This window comes from Ochlerotatus camptorhynchus, unplaced genomic scaffold (assembly GCF_037179485.1).
Source record: "Ochlerotatus camptorhynchus isolate MF236.1 unplaced genomic scaffold, CSIRO-AGI_Acam_v1.1 ptg000240l, whole genome shotgun sequence".
NCBI lineage: Eukaryota > Metazoa > Arthropoda > Insecta > Diptera > Culicidae > Ochlerotatus > Ochlerotatus camptorhynchus.
This window is the reverse complement of record NW_027040730.1, coordinates 473,740-487,627: the sequence shown is the minus strand read 5'-3', so window position 1 is coordinate 487,627 and position 13,888 is coordinate 473,740. Positions and strand designations below refer to the sequence as shown.

General features: G+C 38.6%; 1 protein-coding gene across 1 annotated transcript; it reads right to left on the bottom strand.

Annotated features, from left to right (window-relative positions):
- Positions 1-7,169: 7,169 nt before the first annotated feature.
- On the bottom strand, positions 7,170-12,154 carry LOC135704448 (uncharacterized). The gene is made up of 2 exons (XM_065225915.1): positions 12,140-12,154; positions 7,170-8,609 (listed from the first exon to the last, which is right to left on the bottom strand). The coding sequence occupies exons 1-2, from the start codon at positions 12,152-12,154 to the stop codon at positions 7,170-7,172; spliced, it is 1,455 nt and encodes a 484-aa protein (XP_065081987.1).
- Between the last annotated feature and the right edge of the window lie 1,734 nt (positions 12,155-13,888).

Genomic DNA, 13,888 nt, shown 5'->3' with positions numbered 1-13,888 from the left:
AATTTACTAGAGTCAAGGAATGTCTCGAGCCAGTTGTCTAAAAGTTCAACAAAATGCTGGTCACTAGAACTGGAAGAATGATACAAAACACCATAATTACGATAATAACTCATCCTCAAGCCACGTGCAACTGTAATGCCCAAGAACCAGTTACCATCGATAACTTCATTGATGCGAAGGTCGAATTGACATAAATAGCAGCATCGCCAGTGTGTCTAGAATGTGATAAACAAGCAGCAACAATATATCCCGAAACACTATAATGATCAAAGGCTTCAGTTTCGTAGCACCAATGTTGGGAAAATTTCAAAAAAATCAAATCTCACCAACGCCCAAGATCACGCTTGATTTTCGTTGACAAAAATCAACAAGCAAACAACTGCGGTTGATTTTGCAAGCTGTGCTATCGCAGCTCGGAATATTAAGCTAACAAAACTAACCAACTTCAAATCTCACCAAACTGTGGTGAGATTGAGTTTAATGATTTTTGCTTTACACCCGAATGCAACCGAAACTTCCATAACGGCTTGAAGCAGTCCCTTCGCATCTGCCATTGGTGAAGATCAAAAAGAGATAGCATACTATGCTTTCTCTTTCTAAGAAAACGATGTGCAATGGAATCATGTTTGTGTCGAGTCAACTCTAAGCTTGATTTTTGCACGTTGTGAATAGTCTCGCAATATCAAAGGAGCTTGTAAAATCAATATCAAGCATGATATTTTGTTCCAATATCACGCGTGATATTGCGAGCGCATGAGAGCGGAAAAATATCATTTGATTTCTGATTTTGCCAACACTGAGTAGCACCGGTGGTGTAGTGGTAAAAGCGTGATGCCCAACAAACATTGGGCGTTGAATAAGAGCTTATTCAGGCAAAAACATGCTTCTTCAGCTAATAAATAGCTTATTCAGCTGTTTATCAACTCAAATTGTTTGTTGGGTTACCTCTCACCCCAGCAGGCCTCGGTTCAATACCAGTCGGCGCCGCCAGGATGTTCTGTGGCATAACATCTCTGATCACGCCTTCCTTCGGACGTTGGTGCCCAGCACGGAAAACAAGATCGACGGAAAACAAATCAAGAAAAAAAGCCTCAGTTTCTACAATATGAGCTTCAGCTAAAAAAAAAACTCAAAGAGGACGTTTTTCCTCAACAATCAAATACAAAAAATTGATTTGATTTCCATTCCTGGAACTTACCTTTTTTTAACGCAAGCTGCTTTTCTTCTGATCAAAAAGTATTTTATAGAGCACACATCCTGAGCTAAATGCGACATGGTTGACGTCAAAGTTCATTTTACGTTCTTTATTCATTTTCAAGCAAGTCATACATTTCAAAACAGTTAATGTACACTCCGACGTTTTGTGTGTAGCCGGCGCCGGTGGTGTAGTGGTAAGCGTGACTGCTTTCTAACACCCCAATGGGTCTGGGTTCAATCCCAGCCGAGGTCGATGGGATTTTTCTGAGGCATAAAACTCTCTGGTCACGTCTTTCTTCGGAAGGGAAGTAAAGCCGTTGGTCCCGGCCCATGTGTGTTGTGAATGGGTGCGATATCCTACGCAGGTGTGGAAGCTGCCTTCCTGCACATTCGATTGTCGTCAATGGATGGCAATCGATGTCCGTCGGTGATTGGCACTAGATTGCGGAACAGAGACCGACGTTAAATAAAGGAAAGAAGACGTTTTGTGTTGTTAGCTGCATCTAGAGCATCTCTCACAATTTTTGCAATCCATGCTCTTGTGCCCAAATTCTCCACATTTGAAGCATTTTTCACATCACTTTTTTTTTTTTCCTTTGGTTTGTTTTTTCCGTCGATCTTGTTTTGCGTGCTGAGCACCAATGCTATCGACGTGCCAGGAAGGCAGCTCCCACACCTGGACCCTACCTATCGACCCATCAACTCATGAACCGGGGACCAACGGCTTTACTTCCCATCCGAAGGAAGGCGTGATCAGAGATGTTATGCCTCAGAACATCTCGGCGGCGCCGACTGGGATTGAACCCAGGCCTGCTGGGGTGAGAGGTAATCACGCTTACCACTACACCACTGGCGCCGTTACTTTCACATCACTTACATTAGCTCCTGTTGCACATTCAACAGTAATGGAGCCATCTTTACCGTTTCTAAAATTACTGATTTTGTGTGTTTTTGGATCCAACTGAGTTATCAAAAACTTGCGAGTGTATTCGCAAGCTTGTTTGGACTCTTTAGGTTTAATCACAATTACGAGTTTTACAAATAATTGGTTTGATATTGTTACTGTTTTTCTGATTACTAGCACGACTAGATCTTTTTACAACATCCGCGAAACTCGGATTTTCTTGAAAAACATCCTCTTCATTATTATTATTCTGTATTTTACGTTTTTTTGGGTCTGGTATTTTGGTCCGATTCTAACTGAATCGTCCTAGACACACTGCGCTGATCATTGTAACAGCTAATTCTTTTTCTGCATTAATTTTTAAAAATGAACTTCTCATATCATCCAATTTCGAACTAATTAAGAAGGCAACTCATATTTTGCCTAATTTCTGCCATCCCATTTTTTTAACGCGATGTCCATCTGAGCACACTGAGGCAAATAGACTTAAGAATTTCATAAGGCTCGACTTATGAACGACACATATGAATTTCATAAGCGCGACTTATGAAAGATTTTCGTCTAACATAAGGTAGCTCTTATACGCGTTTAGCCATTCCATTTACCCAAGCGTCGACAGACGAGTGGTCCAGACATAAGACCCGTAATTTCTACGTCCATGGTTCGGTTCCAGTCTGCTCCATGTTATTATTTTTTGTCAACATTATTTTTCATAAGGCAAATCTATGAAATTCATACCGATTTCTTGTGGCTAAAATTCATAAGTGGTTCTTATGGAATTCTTACGTTCTTTTGCCTCGGTGCAGCTACTGAGCAGTTTCGTATTCAAGTGATTGAGTCAGCATCAGAAGAAAATTATTGCGTAATATTTGAAAAGGGCTTATCCTCGTTGATCGATTCTCTTAATCGACTTTCTCTTTGGTTTACTACAGCTACATAAACGAATTTCTCGCTAAGCTCGCAGCACAGTTCGACAGAAGATGATGTCAGCTTGCGCCTGAAACAACACACTCAATGGAAAATTTATTTGCAGTCGGATTCGCGAAAGAGAAAATCGATCAACAACTGTTGGCCCTTTTCTCGTGTTGCGCGAGAATCGTTCATTACATCCGAAACTGGAACGTTTCATTTGTTTATTTGTTTATTTGTTTATTTATTTTCATCAACCGATGTAGACTACTACAAATACATATACAAATTTGTTTTTCTTAAGAATAAAAAAAATAGTGCACGGACCTACACATGTAACTGGGAGATCACTAATAGAAAGACCTTACACACATCCATTTCACCAAGCCAAATTAAACGCGAACACTATTAGCAGCAGACATTTATTTGTTCTTCGTCTTCGACAGTGTCGTACAGACTAGTTTAACTTATGCTATGTTTTTAATCCTATTTTTAAAACAATTTTTGGACACATTAAAATCAAACAAATCACTAACATTGTTGAAAGCTCTGAGGCAAGAACTGAGCGGGTTGTTATGACCATAACATGTTCTATGTGCGGGAACTGCGATAAGTGCTGAGTACCGCAGCTGACGCTGTGGAACGTTCAGTGATACTTGCAGGAGAAGATCCGAACAGTCGACGTTATTCTGGACGATATCGAATATAACCAGCCGCTGCAATTTCAGCCGTCTTGCCGATAGCAGTTCCAGATCAATTAGTTGACATCGTTCTGGATATGCAGGTAGATGGACAGGATCATTCCACGGTAGGTGCCGAAGAGCAAAGCGAATGAATGATTTCTGCACACGTTCGATGCGGATCACCTGAGATGTATGGTACGGTGCCCAAATGGGAGCAGCATATTCCAGGATACTTCGCACTAAAGCACAGAACAAGGCTTTTAATGTGTGCACGTCGGTGAATTGAGATGCATTGCGGCGAATGAACCCAAGAACGGAGAAGGCTTTGGCAGTAACGGTGGATATATGTTCGTTGAATCGAAGCTTACAATCCATGATAACTCCTAAATCACGGATAGACTGCACACGTTCCAGCGGAGCAGTGTCAATATTGTAAAGATGATTGATGGGAATCCAACAACGGCTAAAAGTGATCACCTTGCACTTATTGATGTTCACGCACATTCCATTTTCCTTGCACCATCGTGAAAGGGCATCGATGTCAATCTGCAGAGCAACACAGTCCAAAACAGACTTGATGACTCTGAAGATTTTGAGGTCGTCGGCAAAAAACAACTTTCCAGAAGATATTTGCAGGCACAAGTCATTGATGAAGAGCACAAAGATCAATGGACCTAACACACTCCCTTGTGGAACTCCAGGTTTCAAAGGTTTAACTATAGACTCGGCGCAATTCTTTAGCAGTGTTGGAGTTAAACCGTCGACTCCGGCTCCTTTCGACGCATCTAGTTTGGCTAACGCTCTCAACACTTCCTCACGAGAAAAATTGAACAAAGGAAGGTGGATATCATGGGATGGCACATTTTGAAAACAACCCGGGTGAGGTTGGGGCGACTCCGCATTAAACACACTTTGAAAGAAGGTCAAAAAAAGATTAGCTGCCTCTTCAGAAGAGCAGGCCAAAGCGTCACCATACTTGACATTGTCCGGAACACGATTGCTTGCCCTTTGTTGCTTCACGAACCTCCAGAACATTGATGGGTTTTGTTTCAAATTCGATTGCAGCCTCTGCATGTATTCATGGTAGCTTGATGCTACGAGCTCTTTGTAGGACAGTTCCACAAGGTGAAGCGATTCTCGGTTTTCAATGGTTTTGTTAGCGAAGAATCGTTTACGTGCTTTACGCAGTCTGTTGCGCAGGTTTCTTAACTCAATGGACCACCAGGGCTTCCTGTTGGCTCCACTAATAGCAGGGCGGCGTCGAGAGACCTTCAAGTGGAGAATTTCGTAAAGCTTGTCGTAAAACAGAAGAACAATATCATCGACAGAGTGCCCCTGAAGAAGCTGCTCCCAGTCAACCGATGAAAATTCTGCATATATGTACAGAGGAAAATAACACAAAATGAAATTTTACCGCCACAGCTCACTATACAAAATCAAAAGCACGCCGGGGGGAAAGTGCAAAACTAAACGAGAACAAGCTGCTAGGGCAACCGTTCTCCTACCAGAGGTGGCAACAGTACATTTTTTGAAAAACCATCGTCCAGAGCGAAACAAAACAGCCAGCACACGGGCGGCCGTTTATAACTACATTCCAAGCGAACAGCGGAGATAGAGAATAAATAAAATCTCGCAGCCTGATTTTTCCAAACAGTTTATTGTAATGAAATTTTAGCTGCAGGCTTGCGTGTGACAGTAAATTACCAACTCCCTTATTTACGCATAATTTTAACATCAATGCTTATGAGTGGTCAGTCTTCATTCTTATCTTTTAATTCCATGCAATAAACATCAAATAAATGCAGTAATTAGCCAGAAATCAGCAAAATTCTACACGACATAAATTTATGTCGCGCGCGCCGCCGGTCTTATCTGCTTCTTTGTGCGAAAATGTTCTGTCGCTGGCAGAAAACAGTTTAGAAATGTCATGACATTTTTGCAGCTTGCCAGTTTGTTTTTGTGTGTCGTCAAAATGGTTATTGCAAAAAGTATCAAATGTTAAGGAAAAAATGTTAAACTCCAGGACTCGTGCCACCACTGCTCCTACTGCCTGTTTAAAAAACACAACAGGCACGCGTTGGATTAATCCTTTCGCGGCACACGGCACTATTTCACACGAAATTATGTATTAATTACCACAGCACAACTCAACAAAAACAGTACTTTGTTCGCCATACAATATATCAAGAACAACATGTGAAAAGGACATACAAGCTTTTTGTAAACAAACCTTCTTATGCCCTTTTCTCGACACTCATATGACACCAACGCAAACCATTAACATTAGCGGGTGGGGGAAGCTTTCCCCTTCCCGATGATGTTGTTGGTTTGCGTGAGTGACCGTCGGTTGGCGAGAAAAGGGCCTATAAAGGTTTGTTTACAAAAAGCTTGCATGCCCTTTTCACATGTGGCTCTTGATATTACAAATTCAATCAGGGATCCTTATTCCCGGTTACTAGGGAGCGTAATTATGGAACCACCAATAAGGATACCCAATCCACAGCTAATGAGATTTTACCTAATAGGAGCTGTGGTGGATTATTCCATTAGTTTGCGGAGATGAACTAGCCCATGACTTAAAATCTCCTAAATAAAGTTTATATAAAAAAATTGTTTCTATATAGTGCTGTAATGTCTTCGACAAAGTTGTTGAACTGGGTTAGACCAACAAGCTTGAGTCATTACATATATGTTTATTTGGGAACTACGCCGCTAGAGGCACTACATTTTCATATTACCCTTGTGACGGGCGCTATAATATATGACAACAACACAGAATATCTCGTGATCATGGACATATAGAAAGTTGCCGTCTTGCCGTTCAAGTACTTTCGGATGGTGGTACTGGTTTTATGTAGCCCATATTGACCAATTCGCGATTACTTCAGGACTTTTCGTCCGCAGCTGCAGATTTGGACAATTTCAATGGTTTTCGATTTTTCCTTCTATCCTCATAATTCCCCAGAAATTATTTTTTTTTATTTCTCGCATCCTGCTCACATGTAACTAATTTTAAACTGCCAGGCTTCTGATTTTGAAAGACTTTTCTGAAATTTAAATCAGTAATAAAGGTAAATAGGTTATTATCCACAGTTAATTTCCGCTATTGGTATCGAATCACTGAATTGATAATTATTTCGAGATATGGGTAATTTTGATTACTGAAACGAGAATGGATTGTCTAGGGCATTAAAATTAATAGTTGAAATAATAAAACGCTCTGGTAGTTATAAATTTTAATTCAATTCAAATACTGTGTAACTCGTATTATTAATATATAAATAAATTATTAATTCTAACATTCTTCTCCAGGAATTTATTCTTTGATTTTGAAGAATCTTTAACCCACGTGGCACTTTTTGTTTCAACTGAATGCAGACACTCATTACGCCTTCCTCACAAGCGGCTCATAAAAAGGTTAACCATAACTATTGTACTTATGGCAACTGTGTTCCTAGGGTACGTTTGTTTTCAAATTATATATTTTCACTTATCACTGTACCATCCGTGGTCATTGGTTCTGTAGTTTCATTAAACTCAACATTTTCCGTAGCAATAACTTCAGTGGTGGGTTCTGGAGTAATTATCTCTGGCTTTGCTTGGTCTATCGATTTAATAGTTAGTGGTAAATCAGCTTTGTCAATGTCCGCTTTGTGGAGTTGTCCGGTTTGCTCTTCCGGTGGAGAGATTCTTACAGGTTTCTGATTTGCAATTGAAGCTTCATCTTTGATGTCCTGTTTGTTGTGAACGTCATCCTGATAAATGTGCGCCTCATTAAGCTTTGGATCCATTGAATCATAGACAGGCGCATTAATACTGGCATATTGAATCGTTTCAGGCTTTAGCACATACGGGCTCGTGTCCTGAATTAAAGGTGTCATTGGATAGTGTTGCAGGTCTTCTAATGCATAACCACTTGAACCATCCATTGGTGCCCAATGTCGAAGAGGGATTACAATGTGAGGAATAAGGTTAAACTCGGATTGACCGTTAACTAATATATTAGGATTTGGCACTTCTTCAGCCGGCTGGGAGTGCGATCCGAAGCCAAGGTATGAACGCAATCTTGAAAATAATCCTTGATTTGGTGCTTCAGACGTTGGTTTTGGTTTTTGCATAGGTTGTTGCTCGCTCGGAATAGTGTAACCTATAATTGGTACTGGATGATTGACATACATCATATTTTCGCTTGGGTATTTGCCCTGCATTTCAATAGATTTTTTTTCATCGAACTGGCCATCAGGTCTCACAGTATCCATTCGTTTAACAGGTTGATAACTCATAACGTAATCTCGAATCAAATCCAAACCTGTGGGAGTGGATGCATATTCACGGATAGCCTCAATCGTCTCACTTTTAGTTGTCGTTCCAAGCAATGACATTACCTCTTCCAGCGGCGGCAAGTCATCTAAATTTTCAACTCCAATCTGTTTCGCTAGAACATTTAGCTCACGAATTTCAGAGCTACTCAGTCCTTTTAGGTGTGGGGGAATATTGTTGTTTATTTTTGTCGGTACATTTTTAGAGGTTACTGGAATGTAATTCGGTTGCCACTGCTGTTCAGCTCCTTCGTGTTGAATATACTGGTTTTCTGGAGTGAAGTTGATAGGTTCAACTGCAATGAAATGTAAACCAGAAGGCGATGCAAAGTATCGCAATGGCATCATCGGTATAAATGTTGGCGGATTTTCCGGATCCTGTTTTGTAGGCATGAGATAAACTGGCTCACCGCTTTCTAAGAATTCCATCACCATGTCCACTTCAGGGGTCGTAATACGTAGTGGTGCTTCTGTAGTAGTTATAGGTGCTGCTCCGAACAGCGCTTGTAACAAACTTCGTTTAAGTCTTTTCTCAGGCACGACTGGGGTAGCCTGAATGAAAGTGGTCAATAATGCCACTCCAATCAGGATGTTGTTCTGAAAAAAAATAGGGTAATCACATTATAAAATGTTTAAAAGAAAGTCTTATCTTACTTTAGGGGGCGACCCCGGCGTAGTGGTTAGCATCCATACCTCTCACGCCAAAGTCACGAGTTCAAATCTCACCCCCGGACAAGTCACGAATGACCCAAGAGCGTTAAAGTGACTATAATTAAAAAAAAAAAAAAAAAAAAAAAAAAGAAAGTCTTATATTCAACAAAAATGTGCATATGGGAGTGATTTCCTATAGATATTCAGCACCGAAGAAAATTACATAACATCGTGATTTCTCAGAAAATGTTCAATGAGCTGTAACTCTTCAGCATTAGACATGTGCGCCAGCACGCCAAGCCACCGCCACAGATACTTTTTTACTTTATATTATTTTCAATATGGCGACGTTGTATGGCTTTAATATGCTTAAAAATTTTAGAAGAAGTATTTCTCGCAAACTCCACCAAATCAGAAAATTTAACAAGCATGTGAAACTTTACGACAAATAATAATAAACATTTTACGACACATGGGTAGAAAGTTCCTAGGACCATAATTGCAATGATCAAACACGTTTCGGGAGGTATAATACAGCTGCCAAATCCCCTAAATTTTGGTTGAATCTGACAATTCAGTGCCAACATTTCTAAGGGGCGTAAATGCATTTGTAAACAATGGCTTTAGTTGTCGATTTCTCGCGAATGAAAGCTCACTCATGAAAATAAATGACACCAGCACACAGAGGAATGTTTCCTGTATCAGCTAGCATTTGTAATTTGGAGGGATGGGTTTTAATTTGCGAGAAATCAACATCTAAAGCCATTGTTTACGAAAGCAATTACGCCCTTTTGAAATGTTGGCTCTGAATTTTTTAATTTTGACGATCTAGTTTAATCATATTTGACGCTTTGCTTTACAAAGCTATTCTGCATCAATGGTAAAAGTAACAGGTTGCAAAGATATTTAATTTTCATGCTGGTTCTCGTGTTCAGTAATAGCTTCCTGCAGAAATCCCCCAGGAGGTTATGAGATTAGCTCAAACTTGCCATGTAACACATAAAACTACATGATAATTTGAAAACAAGCCGCATCGAGTGCCAATATCCACATTATATCAGATATATTCCGAATGCCACAGTGGAAATAAAAAATCTGGACGTAAACATAACATGAAGAAAAAAAACAGTTCGGTAGTTATATCGAGTGCCCAGAATCACATTGGCCACCTCTGGACACGTTCCAAATTCCCCCGAGAAATGGTCAGAGTCTCAAACCAAAACCCATCATGTGACGTATAAAATTACAAAGAAAATTTTAAAACTAAGGTCAATAGTATAGTATAATAACAAAGTAAATTGTTCAATATCTTCACACATATCGAGTTCCGAAAAGATACAATAGTGTGTCGAAAGTAAATTACAAATAGCGTTGTCTATAATATGCCACAAACACTAACGCAATTTATGTTACCTTACTTTATGTTACCTTACTTGAATCCATGTTGAAAATTTTATATTTTTACGGCCACCAAAGTAACCCACCGCGGCTAAAATAGCTTTTACGACGCCACCACCGATGCAATTAACGGCGCAAAGGTCTAGTTGACTTGCACTTTTTTTACACAAATTGCACCTTTGTTTATATATTTTCACTCAGTTGATGAAGCTTAGTTAAATCAATGGATAAACGTGGATCAAAGTTCACTGTAGACATGCATAGAGCAGTTAAATCATTTAAATTCACACAAATGAGTTTTTTCATTGAAAGTCCGAAATGAGCAGTGATTATTTCTCTTCTCGTTTTTTATGACGGAAAAATTGCAACAGCTTTCTGCTTGAAAACTATTCTACTTTGTTTAACGTACCTATATGAACTTCAAACTTTCGATTAATAGATGTTTCAAGAGAGTGCATGAGAAAAAAAAAACATGTTTCAAGAGAGTGCAAAGTAATTAAAAAATGAGCAATTTGTGAAAAAAAAGAGCATGCAAACCCTGTATGAAAATTATTCAAATGTGGGCTGCTGGTTGATCAACTATTCAAAAAAAATCGACATGACTAGATGAGTCTACATGAGGTATGAGAAATTCTAGGAAAACTCTTTACTATACTACAATACCTTAAACTGCATATAGACTCATCCAACCAAGCTCAAAAATATACAGAAAAATCAAGAATAAATGATCAAAACCCACCACACAATTTGATAAATTCAGTACATGTTGAAAAGTTAAAGTGAAAAAAAAATCACGATGTTATATTCTTTTGTCTGGTATTGTATCGAGATGTACACACTTAGAAATAACTACTATTACACGAGACGTAATCCATGTTGGACGTAAATCATAGTAGGTAAACAAACATTTCATGTAAAATTAAGTGTTCTCAAACCGAAACATCAGCTAGTCGACGAAGAGAACGTTTGATTGAATTGATTTTCACGTTTCTTTCAACTGATTCTTATGTCAAAAGGCCCGCTTACATGTGTCGGTCTCAGGGAACCGAAATTTACATGAATTTTTAGTGTAGAACCACTAATAAAAATATACCATAAACAAAAGATAACCCAAATAATAGAACTATTCCACAAATGGTTTAGATGATACCCCAAACACGTCGTTATGTTCTTTCTTGTCGTTAATTTTATTAGGGACAGAAAATCTTGGACCACCCTAACATGGACATGGTCACCCTAATGACAAAATAAAAAAAAATACGGGTCTAATATTTTGCGATAAGGAACACAACTACCAATTTTTACGAAATTTCGAGAACCGCTATATCGTTTTGCTAAGGAATGGCTGATTTCTAGGCAAAATTACATCATAATCACTCCGAAATTGCAAACAATTCATCATTTCATTTACTTAAGGGGCTGTCCATATACTACTTAGATACTTTTTGAGCAATATTAGCCCCCTTCTTCCTCTGCGTAGCCAACCGTTCATTCACAAGTTTTAAAATTTGTATAGAACGTATACGCTTGATACCACATCGCCTTCCCTAAACTATCTAGTTGGTTTTTGAATAGCCCCTCATTACGACCAGCATATTCCAACCGTCATCTTTGTATGCTTTGAAAAAAGAAACAAAATGTAGGTAAATTATTACTACAATCACAAACCAAAGTTTAAGTATTCACTACTTTTACTAACCAGTCTCAACATTTCAGTCAATAAAAAATTAACTAGCTATAAATCATACATGTACGACATGACGATAAAATACTCCGCATACTTCACAAACACCACTTTATCCAGGCTGAAATATATGCTGCAAACAGGTGCAAGCACTTTCTAAAAACAATGCATCCTCACATAAGCTGAACAACATGTGTACATCTTTATCACAATCCATACGTTCCATTCTCAAAATTAAGGATAAAACAGAATATTCTCGAAGACGTAAGGATCAACAGCAATACACATATAAATATAATTATAAAAACATTCCTCTGGCACAATGTTTTTGTCACAACCCGAAGCAATAGAACACAAGGAGACTAAAGGATCTATGAACGTAAAACACACTTACATAAAATTTGCTCATTTTGTCTACACCACTGAATTGAAATTATCTAACGACTTTACTGTTGAACATTACACGCTCGACTGATTTGGCACAAAAAAATAAGTGGCACAATTTTCTTCCATTTCACTGCAACTATCCTCAGCAAAGTAATCTGTAGGTCTGTGAATCTATATCATTATTCAAAATTGTTCATTTTTGGTGACGCCCTTCCACGAATTCCCAACTGCCACCACCGGTTTGTCAGGTTCCTCCACACCCTCGTTGTCATTGCCAAAAGGAAAGTGTAGGAAATCGTTACGGAAGCATAAAAGTGCAATAAATTCTTCCGACAAACAGGTAGAAAGGATGAAATGTAATGGATGAATCGACACAACGAAAGAGCATAGCACCAGTAATGGGCGATGACTGTAATTTCAGCTACGAACACTCTTGGTAATTGCCGGAAAATATTTGGATTTAATTTCATTCCAACCGACAAGCGTTGCTCAGTTGTGGGTTTGCTAAGTGCTCGATAGAAGTTTCTACCTGACTAGACAAACATGCAAAACTGGAATGATAGTGCACGGACAAGTTGTTGATTTAAAGTTGCTGGAATTTAAAAGGCATAAACGGTAATTAACTGCATAACGATTTGCTTCATATGGTTATCTAGTCGTCTTTAATCTGTAATCAAGAATACTTTCCTAATGACAAAAAGTTACATATTCACATGAGAAGGACACTGTCTATAAAAGCACATCAATCCTATCTGGAAAAAAACAGCAAGCCGAGAAAAACGTTGTTGAAAATGTAATTTATCCTTAGACTCTTACGGATGGGAAGATTTGGTATTTTTCACACACAAAATTTAAACAAAGCATGTGACTTTTAGTGCACAGTGTAAAATACAGGTAGTTTACAATACATTCGAATGGATAACTCATTTCTAATAAAAAAAAATTCCATGGGGGACTATTATGCTTTCTCGCAAATGAAAACGAAATCACGTTAATTGATTTGAGTTATGTGATTGATTTGTAGTTTGCGTGAAATTTACGATGGAAGCGCAAAGTGTCGTGTGTTTAAAATCGAAGTAAACCTTCAGCTCTACCACCTCAACTCCTCGTGTAGGATATTGGTTTAATTGCAATTGTAGAATTTTCTGAATTTTTATCGTAGGCTGGATCTATGCTGATTGTTCTACTTCATATTTACATTGTTAGTTTTCTGTATTATTGCTTTTGATGGATGATCATTGTACACAACTCTGTTTAGAGTTCCATTCTGGTACGAAGACGAATGGACGTGCGCTTTTTAAGCTGCCTCAGTTGATAGATCTCTAAGCGGTATTCACTTGACGCACACTGGGGCAGGATAGTGTTTTTGTTGGACAAAAATCACAGCTGTCGTACAAACACCCTAGAGGTATAACTGTTAAGGTGGCAAAGGGCTAACTTTTGAAACCATTGCTCTATGGTCTGAAATGTAAGTTTAGCAGGGAAATAACATTTACATCATTTTTAAACGTGATTAAATCCTAGAAGTTGTTTGAAATGTAATCGTTTTCTTTTCTTTTTTTTTGCATGAAAAACTAGATTAGGAAACCACAATTGAATTCTAACTTAACTTGACTGGATCTAACTTTTCTATTAAAATTGCACACTACTAAAAAGTCATGTAAATTTCGGTTCCCTGAGACCGGCACATGTAAGCGGGCCTTTTGACATAAGAATCAGCTGAAAGAAACGTGAAAATCAATTCAATCAAACGTTC